General features: G+C 42.7%; 3 protein-coding genes across 6 annotated transcripts in view; 2 read left to right on the forward strand and 1 right to left on the reverse strand.

The window, feature by feature from the left end:
• Window positions 1–332: 332 nt before the first annotated feature.
• On the reverse strand, window positions 333–7,187 carry slc9a6a (solute carrier family 9 member A6a). 2 transcript variants are annotated; one of them, XM_088392197.1, is made up of 16 exons: window positions 6,734–7,186; window positions 6,262–6,461; window positions 6,000–6,077; window positions 5,824–5,900; window positions 5,644–5,756; window positions 5,429–5,534; window positions 4,703–4,844; window positions 4,342–4,447; window positions 4,176–4,264; window positions 3,985–4,098; window positions 3,693–3,804; window positions 3,477–3,630; window positions 3,292–3,322; window positions 3,140–3,225; window positions 2,902–3,007; window positions 333–2,785 (listed from the first exon to the last, which is right to left on the reverse strand). In XM_088392197.1, the coding sequence occupies exons 1-16, from the start codon at window positions 7,056–7,058 to the stop codon at window positions 2,546–2,548; spliced, it is 2,079 nt and encodes a 692-aa protein (XP_088248323.1). In that variant the 5' UTR covers window positions 7,059–7,186; the 3' UTR covers window positions 333–2,545. The 2 variants fall into 2 exon arrangements, with proteins under 2 accessions (XP_088248323.1, XP_088248237.1); XM_088392111.1 differs by having other exon boundaries at window positions 3,140–3,322; window positions 6,734–7,187.
• A 646-nt stretch (window positions 7,188–7,833) lies between these two features.
• taf7 (TAF7 RNA polymerase II, TATA box binding protein (TBP)-associated factor) lies at window positions 7,834–14,786 on the forward strand. Of its 2 annotated transcripts, XR_015861826.1 has the most exons (13): window positions 7,834–8,036; window positions 8,715–8,791; window positions 8,875–8,953; window positions 9,023–9,156; window positions 9,372–9,492; window positions 9,570–9,628; window positions 10,004–10,076; window positions 10,479–10,592; window positions 11,126–11,311; window positions 12,339–12,451; window positions 13,331–13,390; window positions 13,600–13,748; window positions 14,646–14,786. XR_015861826.1 is itself a non-coding variant. In XM_088392494.1 (12 exons), exons 1-12 carry the CDS (start codon window positions 8,018–8,020, stop codon window positions 13,642–13,644), a joined length of 1,080 nt encoding a protein of 359 aa, XP_088248620.1. In that variant the 5' UTR covers window positions 7,834–8,017; the 3' UTR covers window positions 13,645–13,868. The 2 variants fall into 2 exon arrangements, 1 of the variants encoding a protein (XP_088248620.1); XM_088392494.1 differs by lacking the exon at window positions 14,646–14,786 and having other exon boundaries at window positions 13,600–13,868.
• The window catches only part of LOC148403861 (aryl-hydrocarbon-interacting protein-like 1), a 33,223-nt gene continuing 21,026 nt past the window's right edge, over window positions 14,757–26,953 (forward strand). For both annotated transcript variants that reach the window (XM_088392299.1, XM_088392381.1), the window contains exons 1-3: window positions 14,757–14,900; window positions 15,748–15,927; window positions 16,231–16,419. In XM_088392299.1, coding sequence (XP_088248425.1) covers window positions 14,805–14,900; window positions 15,748–15,927; window positions 16,231–16,419 — 465 coding nt within the window. In that variant the 5' untranslated portion in view covers window positions 14,757–14,804. The remainder of the gene's footprint in view (window positions 14,901–15,747; window positions 15,928–16,230; window positions 16,420–26,953) is intronic.

Raw genomic sequence — 26,953 nt, forward strand, 5'->3', positions numbered from 1 at the left:
TAAATGAACCCGGAGAAAAGTGGGCCAGAGATCACCCAGGCCCTAGCCGGTGAGTGTCCGTCCGCTGCTGAATGTGTTTCCCATTTGAAAGTTGTTACCCAACAAAGCAGACATAATAAACACATCATCAACAAAATAGGGCAGATGAGCTGCTGCTCTTTTCATTCAAAGCCTGGCTCCTGTTTATTTCTTCTGATCATTTTGCACACTCGTGAACAGGTGAGATATTATTTACACTAATGTGAACAGTATGTCTGCAAACACACACAATGCATGAGTCATTCACACACACACAGACACTGGTACGCACGCAAAAAGCAGAACTCGCCGCAGAGAGTGGACACAGCAAGCCTTTATAGTCGGTGTCATCCACAGAAAAACACTCAGCGTCTTTATTATATTTCTTACATTTTGTTTTTGTCTCGCCCTCAGAGTCCAGCAAGAGGCTGATTGCATGCTTGCATTGTCGTATCCATGGCAACAGCATACAAATGCACACAGTAAGTACCTGAATCCTACGGATGGATTGAATACAGTAAGCAATGTAGATGGTCATTCATTTGACATCATTTGGACAAGCTGAACTTTTCATTCAATACATTTTATAGATTGCATTTTTTTTTTCCCTTGTTCCCTTGTTTTTTTTGGGTCACCTCTCACACGCACACAACATAAAAGCAGTCACAGATTATTTAATGAGTGCAAATGTAAGGTTTCATTTCTGTTCTTAATTTGTTCTTATTTCTGCTTAAAAGAACAATTACAGAAAACTGAAAATGGTAAAAATGGCAGAAAGAAATATTCTAGGGATGTCTTCAAAAAGGCATAAAATTAAAAAAAAAACTTTCAATAAATTTCAAGTTCCTGCACAGCAGAAGATAACAGGTTGAAGAAGACCTTCCTCTTCCTTCCACGTCCATATCATCACCAACACACGCACCTCTCCATCACATATGCACAAACACATTCACGCACACAAACTTACACACACACACAATACTGCTCTGTTCTACATCGGCATGCGAACACACTCGATCACACACAAATGTGTACGCACACACAGGGATTGCAATTGGTGTTTGGCGTGTTTTCTGGCTGTGGTTGACGTCAACACAGCGGTTGCCATGACGCCGTCATATCAACACTTCCTGTCCGTGCTAGACAGCCGCTGCTCACAAGCTCGCCTCCCAAAATAGCCTCTCAAGGCCCTTTGTGGTCAATGCGACACATCTGGATATCGTTGACAGATATTATTCTTATTATCAACATCCTCGTTGTTATCAGTGCTAAGTTCTACAAAATTCTGGGTTTGGGGAGGAATTTTTCAAGGTCCCTTAAAATCTATTATAGTGTTGTACACTGACATGCAGAACAGTTAAATGTTCTTCCACGGAATGGTAGAAAGTCTAATTAACTTGTGTGTTGATGGCAGTCAGACAAGTCATGATAACTGCGTTGGAGTCAGTTGCGGAGCTTCATTTTGACAAAACTAGTGCTTTGCCGCCATCTTGGTGTTAAGAAACTATGTTGGTCAGTAAACGAGCTAGATTTAGACAAAGGTAGTGCTTTGCTGCCATGTAATTATATTGGCATGAATAGAGGAGCTTCATTTAATCTATCTTTCATATTGGTGCCAAAGACTATGCTGAGTTAAGGTTTGCTTTGTCACCGTCTTGTAACATCTAGAGAAAATTTTAAACCATTTTAATTACTCACAATTACTCGTGAATTTTTGCAATTTGTTGCAGGTAGTCTAGATTGGCCACAAATATTGTCCTGAAATAATCAACTTTTGGTACGACATTCTCTTTTTATTGCAGCTCCTCCTCTTGTGAATGTGTGAATCTCTGACAAAATCCCACAAGTGCAGATGGAGATCGTGGAGATCTGAGCATCCTAACAGCTCAGAGCTAAGTGCAGTGATGTGGAAAAAAAAATTACAGAAAAAAAAACATTTAGGTTGCCCATCACTGTGCGCAAACACACACACACACGCACACACACACACACGCACACACACACGCACGCGGTAGTTAGTCGGCGGCTCCGAACCAGACTTTTAGCCCCCTGACATGGCACATATTGCTACCTCGCGCACCCTCCTCGCCAGAACATCAACTGGGTTGAGAGATCGCCTCCCAGGCACTTGATTGACAGCGCGTGTACTGTTAAGTGGCGACCAATCGCCATCCGGCTCCAAAGAAAAAGCCATAAAGAACCCTCAGCATGCAAACCAAGCTGACGAGCACAGATGCACTGCTATATTGTCAGAACTGTGGAAAGCCGTTCCAGCGTTTATTCCATTTCCTACTCGTGCGCTGAATTGTCCACTGGAGTACGAGAACGCGCACGAACAGGATGTGGAAGATGAATGCTCAAACGGCTCACCATAGAGAACACATGCTGTGCGTTGCTACAATAAGGTGACTCAAAAGCTCAACTGAAATGGACAAATAAATAAGACTACATTACAGTGATGGCGGACGAGATGGGCGGGCGTGACGAAGTAGCGGGAGAAGCCAAAAGGAAGCGGGCCGCCGCACCCTCACAAGCGGCAGCGGGGGTCTGTGAAGGGCGGCTCAGAGTCGTCCATGGGCAGCACCAGACGCGTGCCCCTCATCACCAGCTCGTGGTCGCCATACGTCAGATCCCGGTCGGGGTCGTCGGGGGCCACGCCGTGTCCACGCGCGCCGTCGGTGCTGACGGTGATGTCGCCGTAGTTCAGGTTGACATCACCGTCGGTCAGGATGAGGTCGGAGTCGTCATCCTTGATCTGACACTCGTTCTGCAGAGTGAAAGGAAAGGCTCAAATGTGAGTAATACAATTACTTTTCACATTGCACTCCCAACCAAGGGTCACTGACTACGTTTTCAAAATCCAATCATTAAACGTGGTCTTACTTCTAAAGCCTGCGGGCTTGTGAGGAAGCGTGCCAGGGGGCCGCAGCAGGCGGGCAGTGTGGCTGTGAGCGGGGGGCCGCTGTGCGTCAGGATGGGCTTCATGTAGCTGGTAGCTCCAGTCAAAGAAAAGTAACATCAAAAATTCAACACAATAAATATGATGTGGCAGCATCCCCTGCTGGCCAAACCACGATTAAGCCTCAAATCACAACATACGATAGATAATTCTCAAGGATACTTGTGATCAAAGTTGTACCAAATTCGGAAAGGCCAGGCACTTTCCTGTTTGGTGCTTCGTCGCTCTGAACCTTCGCCGATGCTCGTCTGTGTAAACGCAGTCAATGTAAATTTGTATTGTTTTATATTTATCTTATGTAGCGTCACACTCACAGAGTTTTCTTGGTCGGAGTCCACCCCAACCCTGTTAATGAAAAAGAAATGTAAGTAAGTTTGAAAGCTAACTTATGCCGCTTACGCAATAGTAAAGTCCTAATTACAGTCCCGTGAATTAATGAGTCAATTATGAGCTATGTGTCAATCCTTTTGTACTCTAAACAATAGAAGGGGAGGGTTACCGTATGCGCTGGCACGACAACATCTGTGTAGTGCCGCCGCCACAGAACCACACGGTGAAAAAGACCACAAGCAGCGTGGTGGAGAACATCATCTGCCGCGCGTACGTGGCCGTGTCCCGGATGGACAGGGCAAACGTCATGGCGCCCCGCAGTCCTGTCGAACAAAAGTTGAGTCTTATGACTTGAATTGAAACACGTGTCGAGCACGTGACTAACCCGCAAACATCATCATGTGCTGGAAGTTGGATCGGATCTTGTTGCGTCGGCCCAGATTGAGCAGGAAGGAGAGCGGGTAGATGTTGGCCGCTCTGCCCAGGAACACTGCCACCTATAGGCGGGACCATGGTGAAGGAGGACAACAGGTCCAATACATTGAACCTTAGTAAATTTGGAGTTCGGAATTTGCAAATTCTTTGGACAAAAACACAATCTTGTGCTCTGGCCAAAGTCATTATCTGCCAACTTGTGGCATCTGTAAGCAATTCCAACTCATTTCACAAAAGGATACAAAAGCCCCAACAATAAACATGGGGTTAAAGATGTGGTTCTGGAAGGTGAAGAGGGTCAGACCCATGTAGGAGAAGATGAAGTTCTCCGCCAGGAAGTTCAGCAACTCAAACAGCTGCAATGGGAGACATGAATATTTATTACGTCCTCTCAACCAAAACTAAACAATTGTCATTTTCATTATGATTTTACCTGTTTGGTCCGGTCTTGGGACTCAGGTGACAGATTGTTGAAGGTGTAGTGCGCCTGAGTGATTCCACAGAACAACACTGCCACCACGCCTACAGCACAACAATATGCAAATATTGAATTAGAATGCGTGTGTGCTTTTGTGTGTGTGTGTGTCTGCGTGTGAGACCTGTGAAGCCGCACGCCTCAGCCAAGAGGAAGGTGCTCCACGACATGAGGAAGAACAAGGCTGTCTCCAGCAGCTGGAAATCTCTCAACTTTGTAAACTTGGTCACGTGCAAGTTGTCAAGAAGTTCAACCAGGCGGAAAACAATCTATACAATCGTTGAAAGTATTGATTTGGCGCCATCTTGTGGCACTTTGAGCCAAGGAACTCTGTTGACATGACTATGAGGAGCTTGCTTTTGACCAAAGTCAAGTTTTCTACGTCAATCAACCTCCAACAGTGGTTGGGAATCACAGCACTAGATGAAGTGTCAATTATTTGTTCTGTGTACAGAATAAGAACGAGTGGAAAATGAAAAGGATATGAGCGCCGTGACGACGCCGATGGCCCCACCGAGAGCGAAGGAGCCGCTGAAGACACCGAGGAACATGCCGAAGGACTTGAACATGGCCACCACCTCGAAGGTGTGGCTGTTGTCACCCTCCGGCTGGTAAGCCACGATGGATCTGACCACAACATCCGCAACACGTCAATTCATAGCAAAACCTCCTGGATGCGCTGTATGTACTCGAGCTGTCACTATGGAATACTTTTAGAATGCAAACTTTCACAAAGGGGCTTCGTTTGACCTTCTCTGAGCTGCCGTAATTTTCTGCAGTGAAGTATTTTGCTTTTAACGTGATGAACTTGGCATGCATTTTTTCGCTGAGTCTACTTTGCAGTAGCGCTGCAAGCGAGTACGAGTGATGGTGTCGGTTTTCTTTTCGTTCCTCTTCTCCACACTCACAACGGGACAATTCACCACGTCTCTCCTCATCTCTGCGCAAACAATAACAACAATGAAAAGTGTATCTTGTTTGATGACTCATATTCTAAATATAGCACACTTGACTGGTGATTTTTTTGATTTTAAGATATTCCCTTTACGAAGTTGTACTGCATACATTCATCGTCTCGCTGCAAAACTCTTCACAAGGCGATGTAGTGTCTGATGCTTGAACGAACGCTTATGTATACCAAGTTGTCAGCTGTGCAGTTTCCATCCATTGAAATAACGATACACGCGGGTGAACTTTTTCGCCAGACTTACGAGGAGAGAACGACGGCCACGGCGTCGTTGAGCACGCTCTCGCCGAACAGCAACGCGTACAAGTCCACGTCCACTTGCAGCTCGTTGAAGATGGCCAGCACCGTCACTACGGCAACAGAAGACAACAATCTGTTCTAAGCATGAGGTGGGTATTCATGAAGGCTTCGATTTGGTGCCGATTGCAGTTTGAATAGAGGTCAACAATGGAGGCGCACCAGGGTCGGTAGCGGACACGATGGCGCCGAAAAACAGGCAATCCGTGAAGAAGAATTCTCCACCCAGTTGCCCCATATGCTTCATTAGCATCACACAGCCATACATCAACAACCTGGCAATGAAAAAGAAAAGACGACAGTCATAAATCACAACAAATGTGTAAAAAGTGACAATCTTACCCGATGACAAAACAGGAAACGACTGTCCCCAAGAAGGCGTAGGCCAGGATGGAGCCCATATTCCGGAAAAAGTGTCTCTGGAAACAAGTCAGACGCCATCGAAAACGTAACTCTCCTTCCTCCTGACAGCACATTGATGATGTCATCAAGAGGAGAACCAAAAAGATTTTGCTTACCCTCTTCAGGCTGTAGCCAGCGTGAAAGATGATAGGCGGAAGGAGAATGTTAAAGAAGACTTCAGGGTCAAAAGTCACCTGGGTTGGATACAAGATAAAAAGTAGTTTAAAAAAGAAGTAGAACATGCAATATCTGTAGAAAATGTGCTAAAGTGCTGACCCTGAACTGAAAGTGCTATGGAATTGGAAAATGCAAAAACTTGTGCAGGTGTACTGACTAAGCTGAACAGTTTGAAGTTAATGCAGTTTGATTTATTCAGACCTTGCGAAGCATCTCGTTGTCCTGCACGTCATCCACCTCGCTGGCACTGATTTCACCCTTCAGCGTGTACTCATAGAACTTTCCCTTGGAGTGGACGAGCAGTGTGGCGGGGCTGGCGTTAACGTGGCAGCTCAGTGTCACGTTGCTGACGTCGCGCGGGACGTGGATCCCGTAGCGCAACACCACGCCAACCAGTAAACCTGGGCACAAGGCAAGAAAATTAAAATAAATTTCTTATGTAGTGACTCGACTTACCTTATTTATAAATTGTCGGGAGCTTTAAAACTGAGCGCATATTAAGGTTGATTGAGACTGCTTACATGCTGCTGTTTTGGTTAGCAAGGGAGTCCTCATGAAAGCGCCCCCCCCCCAACCTACTTTTGCATCCGGAAGTACATAACACGTCCCAGTGAAGCGTCATTTAAAAGGTCTAGTTTGGGTTTAAAATGAATGTGCAGCGGTAGAAGTTTACCATAAATCATCGCCAATCCAGTTTCGTGCAAGAAGCGGAACCGGCGATGTTTGAACAGCCAAATGGTTAGGATGGTGAGAGTGAGGAGCAGGATGAAGATGAGCAGGTCGGCGCTGTCCTGCCGGTGGCTCTCTTCAGCCCTTTTCTCCGTGACGATGTTCTCCATGGCACTGTCCTCCTCCTCCTGCTGCTGTTGCAGCTCTCGAGGCGACGAGGATGCTCGGCACACGCACACAGACAGGCTCACCGCCAGCAGCGGCAGCAAGAACCGCCACAGCGGTCCCGTCGCCGCGCGGCTTCGGCTGACAGTCCAGTGAAGCGCCATGGCCTGATGTTTGGCAGCTAATCGCTGCGGCGTCGACGTTGCTGAACTCAAAACTTTCGACAATATAAAAAACGACTGGCACAGGAGATGAAAACGACAGCAACAGAGAAATTGATTCCGACCCGGAAAGGAAAAGTCGAACCTTTTTTTTTTTTTTCAGAACGCGTATAGTGGCTTCAGCTTAAAAGTTCCGCGAGAAAAGACTGCACAATAATAATAAAATAATAAATAATATAATGAGTTTTTGTGAATTTAAAACATTTATTTACCCTTTGTTTCGCATTTCATTTGAATATAAATGTAGAAAACCGAATTTTCCGCACCAATAAATTAAATATTGTTTATTTCGAAGTCCTGTATTTATTCTCAACAGGAAGCGAGTCCTATGGCGCTACGCGTTACAGGTTAAACATTTGTTTTATTTGTCAGTTTTTAAATCAAAATTAAAAGGGGGCTCACAGTAACAACGGCAAATCGACAAAATACAACATTTTTGTAGGAAAAAAAACAGGAACATACCAACAAAATCAAATGATATAAACAACGCTAACACACAAATGTCCGATTTCCAGACGGTCTTCCCAGACCACGGTGATGCCAAAACAGGTGACGTCATTGTGTCCTGTTGGTTTTATGTATTTAAATAAAGTATACGGACATTTTATATGACATTATAATCTATAACACCGCACTGATAAATTATTGCTATTAGTTGTTAAGTGTTAAAATATTTCGTCTTCAAAAAGTGTGAACGAGTGTAAATGTAACGATTATTACTTTTCCTAGGAGCACTTGAATGCACCACGTGACCCCCATTGGTTTCGACACGATTTTGTTCGGCTAGTAAAACTGTTCTCCCATTTAAACCACTCTCGATATAATTTTCTATAGTCCGAACGCTTGGGTCGTAGTCTCCGACCTTCTTGTTCTATGGTGTCGTGGAAATTACCAAAACGAATATGACCTCGAAACAGAAAGGTAGGTCCATTGCCCATTTCATTTGATTAGCTTACTATGCTAATGTTATTCTGGCTAGTTTCCCTTCAGCAATGTAAACATAAACATCATGTACATGAAAATATATTCAGTACAATTGTATTTGGTGGTGGCAGCTACATCGATAAATGGCTACAAAATAGTAATAACAAAAGAAAAAAACTGCACTACCTAAATAACGCGTATTTGTAGCGTTTTGGGCTACATTAGTCAAATTACAGTATTAGTGAATGTATGTCATTTTTACAGTGTACTCTGCTTATGTAACGTTATCAAATCTCAGCAGTTGTGATAAAGTGTCTCAGTTGTTGATGTCACAGTAGAAAAGAATATAGTTAATAAAATTACAGTTTATGCATTACTCGGCAAGTTTGTTTGTAAAGCACAATTCAGTCACAAGGTTCATCCACGGTTCATTACAGTAAATAGTAACAAAGTAAAGCTTAACTAGTCGTTGCAGTTTATAGCAACTCGGATAAGAGGCGAAATGCCTAAACAGCAGTAGCAAAGCAAGCTGTCAAGTTGCAATCGATTCAATGCACTGAGAAAGAAATGACCTGCATGAATGAGAACATCCACATAGTGGTTGTAATTTAAATAAAAACTCTGGATGTGCTGTGGTTACGTGCATGCAAGTTAACGTTCTTTTTGGCCTTCCAGCTGGTAAAGTTGGCTCCAAGAGTAAGGAGGACGCTCCATATGAGTTGGAGAATCAGTTCGTTCTGCGGCTGCCAACAGTAAGCTTCTGCACGTTTTTTTATTTTCTTCATCTATAAAATGCACTGTCACTAATTTCTACAAACCTTTTGAATTTTGCAAGGAGTATGCATCTACCGTAAGGAGGATTGCCCAGTCTAGTAGTATGAATATGAAGGACAGACTCACCATTGAGTTGCACCGTGAGTCACATCTTTGTAAGGAATTTGAAAGTTTTAGAAGCAATTTTAATATTAAATATGAATTCACAGCGGATGGTCGCCATGGCATCGTGAGGGTGGACCGTGTCCCTCTGGCATGCAAGCTGGTGGATCTGCCCTGCATCATTGAGTCTCTCAAAACAGTGGACAAGAAGACTTTTTATAAGACAGCTGATGTCTGCCAGGTAGAGCAGCACCAAAGTACCGTATTAAGGAACTAAAAAAAAAAAAAGCCCTCCTTTATGTCATTCTGTTAAATCACAAAGTATATTGGGTGTGTTTGCTTATATACGTATGCTGGTTTCATTTTGCGTGTGTACTGTGGACTTATTATATGCACTTCCTTTATTGCCGATTATTTGTCATCGGAATGTGTTCTATCCTTACTTTGTGTGGTTAGATGCTGGCGTGTACACTAGATGGAGACCTGTACCCTCCTTTAGAGGAGCCAACTGGCACCGATCCCAAGACCAAGAAGAAGGACAAAGACAAGGACAAGAAGTTCATTTGGAACCACGGCAGTAAGAAGTCAAATGTGCACACGTTTAAATGCTACACATTAGAATCGTCACTGCATTAATGATTTTCTCCTCCCCAGTCACTTGTCCCCTCAAGAACACACGCAAGAGGAGATTTCGCAAAACGGCAAAAAAGAAGGTTTGCACTCCTCTTTTTTCGCCTCCCATTTTCTTTCTCGCCTCTCATCAGTCTTTTTAGCATCCATCTCCTCCTTTGGCTTTTTCTTCTAACAGCACCTCTAGTGAACCTTAGATTTACATATAAATAAAGACCCTCCATCTTTGTTTGTCCCGAAGGCAAAGAAACAAACAAAAAAGCAATTTCACTGGCGCTTCTTTTCATACTGAAGGAGCATTTGCTCGAGCTTCATCCTCGTCTCTTTGAATCAATCTTCCCGAAGGTGCAGAGTTGAGTCGCATCGATTTGGCTGCCTTCTGTTTTCTAATCGCTAATGTTCTCACTGGCAGCGGGCCAACTGCTGTAACCCGCACTCCGTCTCTCTCTACCTTACAGTACATTGAATCTCCAGATGTGGAAAAGGAGGTGAAGCGGCTGCTGAGCACCGACGCCGACGCTGTCAGCGTTCGTATCCTTCCACCGTGGCACACGGCAAGGACAACATTGATTTTGTGTCATGTCACGCTGCATCACGTCTTAGCTGACATCGGGCTGCGCAAAACTACCGTAAATAAAACAGGTCATGTGAGCGGATAGATTGTCAACATTGTCACCTGCAGGGGTGGCTAAACCTTTTTGCCTGTCATCAATTTAGTCCACTCTTACAAATAAAGCACTGAATGCAATTAACTTAGCAACACCTTAATACCAGTAGTCAAAATGTAACATTTGGCCCAATGAGTTCGGTGTTATTCTGCTCCATGCTCCTTGAAAATTTCATATTGTAGGCCAGTGCTGAAATTCAAACCAGGTTGGTGGCTTGTTGGGGAAATCACAAAGGAGTGCGTTGGCCTTGACCTGTGATGATCAGGATGGGAAGTCATAGCAGAGGACGACATGAAGGACGGCGACCAGCATGGCTCACTGGCCAACCTGGACTCGTCACCCGGCACATCGGGACACAAGATGGGTCACGGATCATCAAGTAAGTCATATATACACAGAGACACAACAACAGCGGCTTGGCTAAAATTCAGATGTGTTGTACAGTTTGGCATAGTAACAACATTTTCTGAAAAATGTGCCTCAAATGTTGAACAAAAAAACACAACAACGACAACCTGACAGCAAATCCAATGATAAACTGCCTTTAAGCACAATGCAAATGTTACAACTGCATAATGTTACACTGGCCTACAATAATCTACTTTTTGAAGACTAAATGTTAAGTTTTGTCTTATTTTTGATAACACAAAACTTGGATTCGTACCCCAATTCTGTTTCATCAGCACCATTAAAAAAATGACAATAAAGGATTTCTATTCTATTAGATTCTATTCTAATGTAGCAGCCCAGCAGATTAAAAGCATGTGCTCATTATGAGCCGAAATGCCAGATGTTCCAAATAATTTTCAATATGACATGAATAATAACCTTCACGACAGCTGACACGGCCGGAATCCAATGTGCGACTCGACAACCTCAATTAACGACCGATAACGTTTTTACTCGGGCCAGCCCAGCGTGACGAACTGCGGGAGATGTTCAATGACATCAGCAGCTCCAGCGAAGACGAGGAGGACGATGTGGACCGGCACGAAGATGAGGACCTGAACATTGTGGACACAGAGGACGACCTGGTTCAAGACAAGCTGGACGAGTCCGACCCTGTGCAACGAGAGTCGGACACAAACAACCAAATAGGTGAGGGACGACTTTTCTCGGTCGAGAGCAATTTTGGTGTCTGGAACAAGTCATGTCAAATTTATGTGATGTCATATCTGAGCTATTAATCAGCCTGAAGCTAGGCTAGGGATGGCTACGGTAAGTTGGAGAAGCACAGGTCGAGACATTTGTGGGTCAGCAATATTAGCCGCCAGCCTTTCCTCAGAAGTCCATTTTGGACTCACACTGTCAGGTCGCGCAAATCTTGCACAACAGCTACACCGTTGTGATCAAACAGATTTCAGTTACTACAAGAATAACTATTTGTATTGTTGCAAGATTTTTTTTTAAAATGAGTTTAATTATACATGAGTACAATATATGCAATTTACAAGGAGATAAAAATGGGTAGTCTCATTTGAATATTAGGAGAATAAACAAACAATAAGGTTGTGAGTAGTTAGTTTTTAATGATGAAGTCATGATATTAGAAGAATGCATTTTCCTCATATATATATAAAGTTCTCATTGTTTCTTCTCAGTGCTGTCCTGACACTCTGTAGGAACAAAGTCGCAAGCTTAGTTGTGAAGGGAGCTGCAGTTTTAGTTGAGGTGAGGTAGCAGGCCGCCACTTTAGAGTAATTGAACGGCCGCTCTGTGTGCAGGAGCATTTAAATGTCCTTTGAGTGCTTTGCGTTCTTTTTTTTAACGGATGTGTTGTACCCATTAAACACAATTTGTGACATCCTGGCGAGCCAGGACGAGCGGCCCCTGACTGTCAGCCGTGTGAAAATGACCATCATGGTTTCTTTGGCTCCTTCACAAGCACACACAGTCTTGTTTAAATGGCAGAAAAACACTACTTGGGTAAAAAGTACAAGTAACTGATATTTGCCGTATTTTAAGCAGATTTAATCGGCCGAAGAGTTTATGTACGGATACTGAAGTCAATGATTAAGATCAGAATGACAGTGGATTTATTTCAACACATACTTTTTTTCTTTTTTTAAAGATATATGTATGCTTTTTGTTCTAACTTGACTTAAATGCCCTTCTGCCGTTGCAGTGATGGAATACCAGGTGCAGATCAGCGGCATCAAAGCCAAGCTTCAGGAAACGCGAGCCCGCAAGAAGCAACAGGAGGAGCTGATCATGAAAGTGGAAAACCAGGCCCTAAAAGTGAGCCCATACACATTGACACGACATATATTAATAGAGGTCTGTGCATTTGGAAAACAAGAGCTCAGAGGCAGAAATTACTTATAAAAGTTTATTGATTTTAGTGCGAGTTGTCAAAAAGTCAAAATTGTGTATTATATAGTCCTGGGAAGGCTATTTTCTGCTCATGTCTATAGCACTCATTTTAATTGTTTCTTACTTTATAGTGATATTTTCTTCTAATGACGTTTTTCAATAGTTGTAATCGATAATCAGTCAGATTTAAAAAATAAAATCACGACACTTTTATATTACACCTTTGTTAGAACAATTTTGAGAATTTATTAAAATTAAATTTAAATTGTAAGGAGATTCTTTTTAATTAAAATATAATTTTTAAGTAAATTCCAGTAAATTGAATGACATTAAACTCACAAGAATCACTTATTTCATATACTGCCCAAAATAAACGATACTTTTTATCAGAATGAGGTCGGAATATGAATACGATGACAGTGGGACCTCACTAGGTCATTCATTTTGGCATCATTACGTCTGGGTTATAATTGCAAATTGGGACAAATTGCATCCAACCTGATGCTCGAGCTGGCGGGACAGCGAGCAGACACGACTGCCATTTAGCACTCCCGCTGTCCGTCGTTTTGGGGCTGCCGTCTGCAATCGTTACCGTCACGGTCGCCACGCCAAAAGGTCAGCCGTCTCTGACTGACATTCCCGGTGGCCTTTCTGTCAGAGCGCAGATAGTCACGCATGCACACGTACGCACACAGACACGCACACACATGCGCTCACATAGGCACACGCACGTTGGAGGCCATCAAAATTAAAGGAGGTGCGAGATGGCCATTCCAAACAAATGTCCCATTTCTCTCCTCCCAGAACCGATTCCAAGCATGTTTGGATGAGATTATTCAGCAGGAGGAGCGCGAGATGGAGCAGGTAAGGCTTCCATGCTGTCAAATGACTAGAAAATGCCATTCAGTGCTTTCCCCTTGGTGCCAAGGAACTATGTTGACGTGAGTCGTCACCTCCTTGGCATCAATAGGCTTTTTCGAGTGGCCGGCAACATTTTAGAGAAGTCATTTTTACTCAATGATGTCTTTGGTTATACGTCATGAAAGCCTCTCCTGTTCGTGCTGCTCCGACAGTTGGCCTCGCTTCAGGAGCAGCTGGACTCGCTGATCGAGAAGTGAGCACCAGGGGGCGCCCTCGTGGCATACTCGGTACTATACGTGAAAGTGAATGATGAAGAGAACCAGGAGGAGGAGGAAGATATGAGCCTTGACAGACAGACTTGGTGTGTCATTCCTTTTTAGTTTGATATTTTTACCCAGCCCTCAGAGAGTACGGCAATTTGCATATTAGCTCAAATCACGTAGTTTGGAGCCGTCTCATTAAAGTCTTTTGTTCAAACAGAGACTGATATATGTGTTGTTTTTGTTTTGTTTATCTAGTCGGCCATCAATGCTGTTTTGATGGCTTCCTGTTACGCACGTATTCAGGCAGGAAGTTTATTTGGCCTTTTTACCATTTATAAACTCTGGAAAATTGTTTTTTTACTCCCATTATTTGGAATTAATTCAAGGTGAGTTGAATCACTGTGCAAATATATTCCTAATGGTCCCTACCAAAGGTCTTTCACTAACCAAATAAAAACATGAAGGTTGATTTTTATAGGTTAGCAGGTTTTACTCCAAGTTTAATTATTTATGTAATTTTATGAGAAAAAAGTTTTACAATAGTAGTTGTGCATTTTACAAGGAAACGTTTTTGAGAAAAAAAAGTTGTACTTTTTATGATATTGGTCATATTTAAAGGAAAAAGTTATAATGAGAATGTTTTATAACATCAACAATAAAAAAAAAAACATTGAAAATTGCCTCTCAATAGGGATCTTGGGCCTGTTTCAGGTGAATTAATATTTAAAACATGGCAAAACATTGGATGCAATTTTTTGACGATGTTTTTGATTTGACTATAGTTGTTATATTATGAGACTAAGCATGTTACCAACTTTGCCCTTTTTACTAAAGACTATCCAAAATATTTTACTGCTTTGAGTGACTAAAGCCAGCACGTGTGTTGTGGCCTGTTCCTTTCCCTTCATTGGGATTACGTTCCTTTCTCGAAGGATCTCTGGCTTTGTGGAGGTCACCCGAATTCATTTTTCTCCTTCTCCGGCCCCTTCCTGCAGGGATGAACCCGCCAATTGTAGCAGCTAGCCAGGGATTAGCTCCTCAGATTAAAGTGGCCAGATCGCCCGTCTCAACCTAATCCCGCCATCTGTCAGAGAGCAAGCGACCAGGCGCCTCTCTCATCTCAGGGCCAAGAAAAAGAAAGAAGCAGCAGCACCATGGAGGAAACATACCTCCTCAAGCATCCCGGTGTGAAGAAGAAGATTCTGGCTGGAGGAACTGGCCCGCTGCCTCACTTCCCACCTGGGACCAAGGTACTGGTCACACGACGTGACCCATTTTATATTGGGTGTTCTCAAATTTGGGGGGTTCAAGGAGGATTTTTTTTTTCCCGGTATGTCCATATAATCCTCACATTAAATGAAATTTAACTACCTACTTAAATCTTCATGATCTGTTTGTAATTTAATACGTATACTTTTATGGGCACCATTACTACTTTTCCTATTAGCCAGGGCTTTAGCGTCAACGTGTGTAAAAACATCACAGCAACAGCACACAAAAAAAGCGTTTAAAGTACTGTAGAAGAAAGAATAATGTTTGATGAAATATATACATTTGTAGTAGTTGAATGAAATTTTGGTGTGAACCAAAGCTAAAGTCGAGTGTTCTATTGTGTCAGTCTCCATATAGACATAAATGTGCACTTAAAAAAAGACATTATAATGGACCTCCAAATTTTGACTCACAGACCCCCACAATGTCCGATGACCCCAGTTTGAGACCCACAGCTTTGTGTTATTGTGCTGCGTCACCTTTATTTGCCGTTAATTAGATGGTGTTGAATTATTCTCAACATGAGGGAATTGTTTGGTATTTGGCACAGACACACACAAGCAAACAGTTGGTCAAGCAAATTGCTACATGTTTGATGGCAGCGGCTCTGTGTTTGTCCAAGTGCGTGTGTGTGTGTTTTTTTTTTTTTTTAGTAGCAAAGCCCAGATACACTGACAAACTTTTTTTTTGACAGTACCAGCATGGATATCCACTCTTGTGCATCACATTACTTACATATATGATATCACCATAATCATCAATGTATGGTTAAAAATGTGCCGATTAAGCACAACTGTGATTTTGTGTGTGTGTGTGTGTTTGCAGCTGGTTTTCCATTTCCAGACACTGCTGGACAACTTTGAGCGTACAGTGGTGGATGACAGTCGACTGGCCAGCCGGCCTGCAGAGATCTTTGTGGGCAAAATGTTCAAGTTGGAGGTGTGGGAGACGCTGCTCACATCCATGCGGGTCGGAGAGGTGGCTGAGTTCTGGTGTGATGCCGTTGTAAGTTGGATAACACACACACAAACACACACGTATGAAGCCCACGATTGGCAGCAGGGATAGGGACCAAGGCCTGCCACCAATCTGCAAGTAATCAACCCAGCAAAAAGTTTTTATTGACTACAAATACCACAAGATGGCAGCAAAGCACTACTTGTGTCAGAATGAGACTCCTCAACTCACTTCAACACAGTAGATAGAGCCAATAGATAGCCCCTGCACGCCGCATCACCTCATGGAAGCTGCTGTGTTGTTTTTCCTGGACCGCCGCACTGACTGAAGCGTCTTTTTGTTTCCGTGCAGCACACAGGTTTGTACCCCATTGTGTCAAAGGGGATGCGGCTGATTGCTCAAGGCAAAGACCCCCTGGAGGGCCAGAGGCACATGTGCGGCATGGGGAACCTCTTCCACTATCACTCCACTGGCTTCCCGGAGCTGGATGAGCTCATGAGAACGCCGCAGTCGCTTATCTTCATCATGGAGCTGCTACAGGTAAGAGAAATTCATGACACGAAAACACACAACGCATCTCTACTGAAAAAAAAAAAAAACAGATCACATACATAGATAAAGAATGAATGGGGAGTGAAATCAAATGAATTTACAATAATTTATTTAATATAGTTTAATATATTTAATTTATGAATCCAGTGGTTTAATTACATTAAATCCAATAGAACACAATAGAAAAAGTAAAACAGTAACAATATCACACATTGACAAAAAAATTAGTAACAATTTCAATGAAGTGAAATAGTAAAAATTCTAATAAAATATAAGCATAAAAATATTAAGTGGAAAATAATTCAATAATTCACACTTCCCATTAAAGCAGGGTCTAAAGTGCAAGTAGGAAAGTGCTTTCAATATTTTCAAAGTGCTTCAGTTTCTAATGAGTAACTAAATGAGCAATTCAGAATTAAAAATGCCAGCGACGTTGCAGGGAAAATTAATGTACATGTCTTTACAACCTTTGTTGGGTGTCAGAAAATACATTTATGGTCACCCAAAAGCAAACACATATTATTTATTTATTTATTTATTTATTTATTTATTTATTTATTTATTTATTTATTTATTCATTCATTTATAAAGAATTTACAGTGATATCTTTGAAGTTGTGATTACACATCAGTGTTCTTTAAAACAGTGTTTCCAAGAATTCTGCAAGGAGGACTTTGACATCTGCAATTTATGACACGAGGAGGCGTTTCAACTTTAAGCTCACAGCTGCACGGACCAGCGCCAAAGAAAAAGCTCAAGGCAATCACATTAATTACTTCTGAAGTAGCATTTTATCATCTTAAATCTCATTTGAACACACCCAACAATGTCTTTGGGGACACTAAATGAGAAAAGGTGATACATGTCCTGCTGTCAGGATCACCAGGCTGCAATGGACGCAGAGAGAGCACATAAAATACATAATATAAAAAATCAACACTGATCTTAAGCTCCCAAGCAGGCAAGGAAAAACTCAAAAAACCCATACTAAAAGAAAGAAATATTCGTATTATTTTATTTCATCGTATTTATAAATTTATTATAAATGCAATATTTATTTATATAAATGTATTATTTATTCATATAAAGGCTGGTCCGCAAAAATATATCTGACACGTAACTGGTCCGTGGTGCAAAAAAGGTTGGAGACCACGCATCTATTTGCTTGTGAGCTGATCCATGAAATATATATATTCCTTACTATGTAAGCGAGAGTTCCATAGTGTAGTGGTTAGTACTCTGGATTCTCACCCCAGTGACCTTGGTTCAAATTCCTTTGGGCCCTAAAATATTTTATCATAGAAAATTTGCAACACAGTTGCTCGTCTGCTGCCCCATATAACCATACACCTCCCTAAAGCTTAGGGTTAGGGCTAAGGTTAGGGTTAGGGATACCGCTAGGGTAAGGGTTTGGGTTAGGGTAAGGTTTAGGGCTAAGTTTCGGGTTAGGGTTTGAGCTAGGGTTAGGGTTCGGGTTAGGGTTTGAACTAGGGTTAGGGTTCGGGTTAGGGTTTTAATTAGGGTTAGGGTTCGTGTTAGGGTTTCAACTAGGGTTAGGGTTCGGGTTAGGGTTTTAATTAGGGTTAGGGTTCGTGTTAGGGTTTGAATTAGGGTTAGGGGTTGGGTTAGGGTTTTAATTAGGGTTAGGGTTCGGGTTAGGGTTTTAATAAGGGTTAGGGTTCGGGTTAGGGTTTGAGCTAGGGTTAGGGTTCGGGTTAGGGTTTGAGCTAGGGTTAGGGTCAGGGTTACGGTTTGAGCTAGGGTTAGAGCTAGGGTTAGGGTTAGAGTTAGAGCTAGGATCCATAAAACCATGTATATACTATTCAATGTGAGTGAGGGTTCCATAGTGTAGTGGGTAGTACTCTGGAATCTCATCCCAGTGACCTAGGTTCAAATCCCAATGATACCTAAAACATTTTATCATAGAAAAATTTGCAACACAGTTGCTCGTGTGCTCCCCCATATAGCATTATTTGCTTGTGACCTGATCCATAGACCCATATAGATTCCATGTATGGTAAGCGAAGGTTCCATAGTGTAGTGGTTTGTGCTCTGCACTCTCAACCCAGTGACCTGGGTTCAAATCCCATTGGGACCTAAAATGTTTTATCATGGAAAAATTTGCAACACAGTTGCTCGTGTGCTCCCCCATATAGCATTACTATTTGCTTGTGACCTGATCCATAAACCCATATAGATTCCATGTATGGTAAGCGAGGGTTCCATAGTGTAGTGGTTTGTGCTCTGCACTCTCAACCCTAACCCGAACCCTAAACCTAGTTCAAACCCTAACCCGAACCCTAACCCTAGTTCAAACCCTAACCCGAACCCTAACCCTAGTTCAAACCCTAACCCGAACCCTAACCCTAAATCAAACCCTAACCCAAACCCAAACCCTAATTCAAACCCTAACCCGAACCCTAACCCTAATTCAAACCCTAACCCAAACCCTAACCCTAATTCAAACCCTAACCCAAACCCTAACCCTAATTCAAACCCTAACCCGAACCCTAACCCTAATTCAAACCCTAACCCGAACCCTAACCCTAGCTCAAACCCTAACCCAAACCTTAGCCCTAAACCTCGTCTGCTACCCCATTTAGCCATTACCATTATTTGCTTGTGACCTGCTCCATAAAACCATATAGATTCCATGCAATGTGAGTGAGGGTTCCATAGTGTAGTGGGTAGTACTCTGGACTCTCATCCCAATGACCTAGGTTCAAATCCCAGATAGACCTAAGTCATTCTATTATAGAAAAACTTGCAACACAATCCCATTGGGACGTGAAATATTTTATCATAGTAAAAATTTGCAACACAGTTGCTCGTGTGCTACCCCATTTAGCCATTCCCATTATTTGCTTGTGACCTGATCCATAAAACCATATAGATTCCATGTATGGTAAGCAAGGGTTCCATAGTGTAGTGGTTTGTGCTCTGCACTCTCAACCCAGTGACCTGGGTTCAAATCCCATTGGGACCTAAAATGTTTTATCATAGAAAAATTTGCAACACAGTTGCTCGTGTGCTACCCCATATAGCTTTACCACTATTTGCTTGTGACCTGCTCCATAAAACCATATAGATTCCATCTCTGGTAAGCGAGGGTTCCATAGTGTAGTGGTTTGTGCTCTGCACTTTCAACCCAGCGACCTGGGTTCAAATCCCATTGGGACCCAAAATGTTTTATCATAGAAAAAATTGCAAGACAGTTGCTCGTGTGCTACCCCATATAGCTCTACCACTATTTGCTTGTGACCTGCTCCATAAAACCATATAGATTCCATCTACGGTAAGCGAGGGTTCCATAGTGTAGTGGTTTGTGCTCTGCACTTTCAACCCAGTGACCTGGGTTCAAATCCCATTGGGTCCTAAAATGTTTTATCATAGAAAAATTTTCAACACAGTTGCTCGTGTGCTACCCCATATAGCTTTACTACTATTTGCTTGTGACCTGCTCCATAAAACCATATAGATTCCATCTATGGTAAGCGAGGGTTCCATAGTGTAGTGGTTTGTGCTCTGCACTTTCAACCCAGCGCCCTGGGTTCAAATCCCATTGGGACCTGACATGTTTTATCATAGAAAAGGTTAGGGATACCGCTAGGGTAAGGGTTTGGGTTAGGTTTAGGGCTAAGTTTCGGGTTAGGGTTTGAGCTAGGGTTCGGGTTAGGGTTTGAACTAGGGTTAGGGTTTTAGTTAGGGTTAGGGTTCGGGTTAGGGTTTTAATTAGGGTTAGGGTTCGGGTTAGGGTTTTAATTAGGGTTAGGGTTCGTGTTAGGGTTTTAATTAGGGTTAGGGTTTTGGTTAGGGTTTTAATTAGGGTTAGGGTTCGGGTTAGGGTTTTAATTAGGGTTAGGGTTCGGGTTAGGGTTTTAATTAGGGTTAGGGTTCATGTTAGGGTTTTAATTAGGGTTAGGGTTTTGGTTAGGGTTTTAATTAGGGTTAGGGTTCGGGTTAGGGTTTTAATTAGGGTTAGGGTTCAGGTTAGGGTTTGAACTAGGGTTAGGGTTCGGGTTAGGGTTTGAGCTAGGGTTAGGGTCAGGGTTAGGGTTTGAGCTAGGGTTAGAGCTGGGGTTAGAGCTAGGGTTAGGGTTAGAGTTAGAGCAAGGATCCATAAAACCATGTATATACTATTCAATGTGAGTGAGGGGTCCATAGTGTAGTGGGTAGTACTCTGGAATCTCATTCCAGTGACCTAGGTTCAAATCCCAATGATACCTAAAATATTTTATCATAGAAAAATTTGCAACACAGTTGCTCGTGTGCTCCCCCATATAGCATTACTATTTGCTTGTGACCTGATCCATAGACCCTTATAGATTCCATGTATGGTAAGCGAGGGTTCCATAGTGTAGTGGTTTGTGCTCTGCACTCTCAACCCAGTGACCTGGGTTCAAATCCCATTGTGACCTAAAATGTTATATCATAAAAAAATTTGCAACACAGTTGCTCGTGTGCTCCCCCGTATAGCATTACTATTTGCTTGTGACCTGATCCATAAACCCATATAGATTCCATTTATGGTAAGCGAGGGTTCCATAGTGTAGTGGTTTGTGCTCTGCACTCTCAACCCAGTGACCTGGGTTCAAATCCCATTGGGACCTAAAATGTTATATCATAGAAAAATTTGCAACACAGTTGCTCGTGTGCTCCCCCATATAGCATTACTATTTGCTTGTGACCTGATCCATAAACCCATATAGATTCCATGCATGGTAAGCGAGGGTTCCATAGTGTGGTGGTTTGTGCTCTGCACTCTCAACCCAGTGACCTGGGTTCAAATCCCATTGGGACCTAAAATGTTTTATCATAACCCTAAATCAAACCCGAACCCTAACCCTAGTTCAAACCCTAACCCGAACCCTAACCCTAGTTCAAACCCTAACCCGAACCCTAACCCTAAATCAAACCCTAACCCAAACCCTAACCCTAATTCAAACCCTAACCCGAACCCTAACCCTAATTCAAACCCTAACCCAAACCCTAACCCTGATTCAAACCCTAACCCAAACCCTAACCCTAATTCAAACCCTAACCCGAACCCTAACCCTAATTCAAACCCTAACCCGAACCCTAACCCTAGCTCAAACCCTAACCCAAACCTTAGCCCTAAACCTCGTCTGCTACCCCATTTAGCCATTACCATTATTTGCTTGTGACCTGCTCCATAAAACCATATAGATTCCATGCAATGTGAGTGAGGGTTCCATAGTGTAGTGGGTAGTACTCTGGACTCTCATCCCAATGACCTAGGTTCAAATCCCAGATAGACCTAAGTCATTCTATTATAGAAAAACTTGCAACACAATCCCATTGGGACGTGAAATATTTTATCATAGTAAAAATTTGCAACACAGTTGCTCGTGTGCTACCCCATTTAGCCATTCCCATTATTTGCTTGTGACCTGATCCATAAAACCATATAGATTCCATGTATGGTAAGCAAGGGTTCCATAGTGTAGTGGTTTGTGCTCTGCACTCTCAACCCAGTGACCTGGGTTCAAATCCCATTGGGACCTAAAATGTTTTATCATAGAAAAATTTGCAACACAGTTGCTCGTGTGCTACCCCATATAGCTTTACCACTATTTGCTTGTGACCTGCTCCATAAAACCATATAGATTCCATCTCTGGTAAGCGAGGGTTCCATAGTGTAGTGGTTTGTGCTCTGCACTTTCAACCCAGCGACCTGGGTTCAAATCCCATTGGGACCTAAAATATTTTATCATAGAAAAATTTGCAACACAGTTGCTCGTGTGCTACCCCATATAGCTTTACCACTATTTGCTTGTGACCTGCTCCATAAAACCATATAGATTCCATCTACGGTAAGCGAGGGTTCCATAGTGTAGTGGTTTGTGCTCTGCACTTTCAACCCAGCGACCTGGGATCAAATCCCATTGGGACTTAAAACGTTTTATCATAGAAAAATTTGCAACACAGTTGCTCGTGTGCTACCCCATATAGCTTTACCACTATTTGCTTGTGACCTGCTCCATAAAACCATATAGATTCCATCTACGGTAAGCGAGGGTTCCATAGTGTAGTGGTTTGTGCTCTGCACTTTCAACCCAGTGACCTGGGTTCAAATCCCATTGGGTCCTAAAATGTTTTATCATAGAAAAATTTTCAACACAGTTGCTCGTGTGCTACCCCATATAGCTTTACTACTATTTGCTTGTGACCTGCTCCATAAAACCATATAGATTCCATCTATGGTAAGCGAGGGTTCCATAGTGTAGTGGTTTGTGCTCTGCACTTTCAACCCAGCGCCCTGGGTTCAAATCCCATTGGGACCTGACATGTTTTATCATAGAAAAGGTTAGGGATACCGCTAGGGTAAGGGTTTGGGTTAGGTTTAGGGCTAAGTTTCGGGTTAGGGTTTGAGCTAGGGTTCGGGTTAGGGTTTGAACTAGGGTTAGGGTTTTAGTTAGGGTTAGGGTTCGGGTTAGGGTTTTAATTAGGGTTAGGGTTAGGGTTAGGGTTTTAATTAGGGTTAGGGTTTTGGTTAGGGTTTTAATTAGGGTTAGGGTTCGGGTTAGGGTTTTAATTAGGGTTAGGGTTCGGGTTAGGGTTTTAATTAGGGTTAGGGTTCATGTTAGGGTTTTAATTAGGGTTAGGGTTTTGGTTAGGGTTTTAATTAGGGTTAGGGTTCGGGTTAGGGTTTTAATTAGGGTTAGGGTTCGGGTTAGGGTTTGAACTAGGGTTAGGGTTCGGGTTAGGGTTTGAGCTAGGGTTAGGGTCAGGGTTAGGGTTTGAGCTAGGGTTAGAGCTGGGGTTAGAGCTAGGGTTAGGGTTAGAGTTAGAGCAAGGATCCATAAAACCATGTATATACTATTCAATGTGAGTGAGGGGTCCATAGTGTAGTGGGTAGTACTCTGGAATCTCATTCCAGTGACCTAGGTTCAAATCCCAATGATACCTAAAATATTTTATCATAGAAAAATTTGCAACACAGTTGCTCGTGTGCTCCCCCATATAGCATTACTATTTGCTTGTGACCTGATCCATAGACCCTTATAGATTCCATGTATGGTAAGCGAGGGTTCCATAGTGTAGTGGTTTGTGCTCTGCACTCTCAACCCAGTGACCTGGGTTCAAATCCCATTGTGACCTAAAATGTTATATCATAAAAAAATTTGCAACACAGTTGCTCGTGTGCTCCCCCGTATAGCATTACTATTTGCTTGTGACCTGATCCATAAACCCATATAGATTCCATGTATGGTAAGCGAGGGTTCCATAGTGTAGTGGTTTGTGCTCTGCACTCTCAACCCAGTGACCTGGGTTCAAATCCCATTGGGACCTAAAATGTTATATCATAGAAAAATTTGCAACACAGTTGCTCGTGTGCTCCCCCATATAGCATTACTATTTGCTTGTGACCTGATCCATAAACCCATATAGATTCCATGCATGGTAAGCGAGGGTTCCATAGTGTGGTGGTTTGTGCTCTGCACTCTCAACCCAGTGACCTGGGTTCAAATCCCATTGGGACCTAAAATGTTTTATCATAACCCTAAATCAAACCCTAACCCGAACCCTAACCCTAGTTCAAACCCTAACCCGAACCCTAACCCTAGTTCAAACCCTAACCCGAACCCTAACCCTAAATCAAACCCTAACCCAAACCCTAACCCTAATTCAAACCCTAACCCGAACCCTAACCCTAATTCAAACCCTAACCCAAACCCTAACCCTAATTCAAACCCTAACCCAAACCCTAACCCTAATTCAAACCCTAACCCGAACCCTAACCCTAATTCAAACCCTAACCCGAACCCTAACCCTAGCTCAAACCCTAACCCAAACCTTAGCCCTAAACCTCGTCTGCTACCCCATTTAGCCATTACCATTATTTGCTTGTGACCTGCTCCATAAAACCATATAGATTCCATGCAATGTGAGTGAGGGTTCCATAGTGTAGTGGGTAGTACTCTGGACTCTCATCCCAATGACCTAGGTTCAAATCCCAGATAGACCTAAGTCATTCTATTATAGAAAAACTTGCAACACAATCCCATTGGGACGTGAAATATTTTATCATAGTAAAAATTTGCAACACAGTTGCTCGTGTGCTACCCCATTTAGCCATTCCCATTATTTGCTTGTGACCTGATCCATAAAACCATATAGATTCCATGTATGGTAAGCAAGGGTTCCATAGTGTAGTGGTTTGTGCTCTGCACTCTCAACCCAGTGACCTGGGTTCAAATCCCATTGGGACCTAAAATGTTTTATCATAGAAAAATTTGCAACACAGTTGCTCGTGTGCTACCCCATATAGCTTTACCACTATTTGCTTGTGACCTGCTCCATAAAACCATATAGATTCCATCTCTGGTAAGCGAGGGTTCCATAGTGTAGTGGTTTGTGCTCTGCACTTTCAACCCAGCGACCTGGGTTCAAATCCCATTGGGACCTAAAATATTTTATCATAGAAAAATTTGCAACACAGTTGCTCGTGTGCTACCCCATATAGCTTTACCACTATTTGCTTGTGACCTGCTCCATAAAACCATATAGATTCCATCTACGGTAAGCGAGGGTTCCATAGTGTAGTGGTTTGTGCTCTGCACTTTCAACCCAGCGACCTGGGATCAAATCCCATTGGGACTTAAAACGTTTTATCATAGAAAAATTTGCAACACAGTTGCTCGTGTGCTACCCCATATAGCTTTACCACTATTTGCTTGTGACCTGCTCCATAAAACCATATAGATTCCATCTATGGTAAGCGAGGGTTCCATAGTGTAGTGGTTTGTGCTCTGCACTTTCAACCCAGCGACCTGGGTTCAAATCCCATTGGGACCCAAAATGTTTTATCATAGAAAAAATTGCAAGACAGTTGCTCGTGTGCTACCCCATATAGCTTTACCACTATTTGCTTGTGACCTGCTCCATAAAACCATATAGATTCCATCTACGGTAAGCGAGGGTTCCATAGTGTAGTGGTTTGTGCTCTGCACTTTCAACCCAGTGACCTGGGTTCAAATCCCATTGGATCCTAAAATGTTTTATCATAGAAAAATTTTCAACACAGTTGCTCGTGTGCTACCCCATATAGCTTTACTACTATTTGCTTGTGACCTGCTCCATAAAACCATATAGATTCCATCTATGGTAAGCGAGGGTTCCATAGTGTAGTGGTGTGTGCTCTGCACTTTCAACCCAGCGCCCTGGGTTCAAATCCCATTGGGACCTGACATGTTTTATCATAGAAAAGGTTAGGGATACCGCTAGGGTAAGGGTTTGGGTTAGGTTTAGGGCTAAGTTTCGGGTTAGGGTTTGAGCTAGGGTTCGGGTTAGGGTTTGAACTAGGGTTAGGGTTTTAGTTAGGGTTAGGGTTCGGGTTAGGGTTTTAATTAGGGTTAGGGTTCGGGTTAGGGTTTTAATTAGGGTTAGGGTTTTGGTTAGGGTTTTAATTAGGGTTAGGGTTCGGGTTAGGGTTTTAATTAGGGTTAGGGTTCGGGTTAGGGTTTTAATTAGGGTTAGGGTTCATGTTAGGGTTTTAATTAGGGTTAGGGTTTTGGTTAGGGTTTTAATTAGGGTTAGGGTTCGGGTTAGGGTTTTAATTAGGGTTAGGGTTCGGGTTAGGGTTTGAACTAGGGTTAGGGTTTGAGCTAGGGTTAGGGTCAGGGTTAGGGTTTGAGCTAGGGTTAGAGCTGGGGTTAGAGCTAGGGTTAGGGTTAGAGTTAGAGCAAGGATCCATAAAACCATGTATATACTATTCAATGTGAGTGAGGGGTCCATAGTGTAGTGGGTAGTACTCTGGAATCTCATTCCAGTGACCTAGGTTCAAATCCCAATGATACCTAAAATATTTTATCATAGAAAAATTTGCAACACAGTTGCTCGTGTGCTCCCCCATATAGCATTACTATTTGCTTGTGACCTGATCCATAGACCCTTATAGATTCCATGTATGGTAAGCGAGGGTTCCATAGTGTAGTGGTTTGTGCTCTGCACTCTCAACCCAGTGACCTGGGTTCAAATCCCATTGTGACCTAAAATGTTATATCATAAAAAAATTTGCAACACAGTTGCTCGTGTGCTCCCCCGTATAGCATTACTATTTGCTTGTGACCTGATCCATAAACCCATATAGATTCCATGTATGGTAAGCGAGGGTTCCATAGTGTAGTGGTTTGTGCTCTGCACTCTCAACCCAGTGACCTGGGTTCAAATCCCATTGGGACCTAAAATGTTATATCATAGAAAAATTTGCAACACAGTTGCTCGTGTGCTCCCCCGTATAGCATTACTATTTGCTTGTGACCTGATCCATAAACCCATATAGATTCCATTTATGGTAAGCGAGGGTTCCATAGTGTAGTGGTTTGTGCTCTGCACTCTCAACCCAGTGACCTGGGTTCAAATCCCATTGGGACCTAAAATGTTATATCATAGAAAAATTTGCAACACAGTTGCTCGTGTGCTCCCCCATATAGCATTACTATTTGCTTGTGACCTGATCCATAAACCCATATAGATTCCATGCATGGTAAGCGAGGGT

The sequence above is a fragment of the Syngnathus floridae genome, chromosome 1 (genome assembly GCF_059516105.1).
Source record: "Syngnathus floridae isolate MCC-2025c chromosome 1, RoL_Sflo_1.0, whole genome shotgun sequence".
Classification (NCBI taxonomy): domain Eukaryota; kingdom Metazoa; phylum Chordata; class Actinopteri; order Syngnathiformes; family Syngnathidae; genus Syngnathus; species Syngnathus floridae.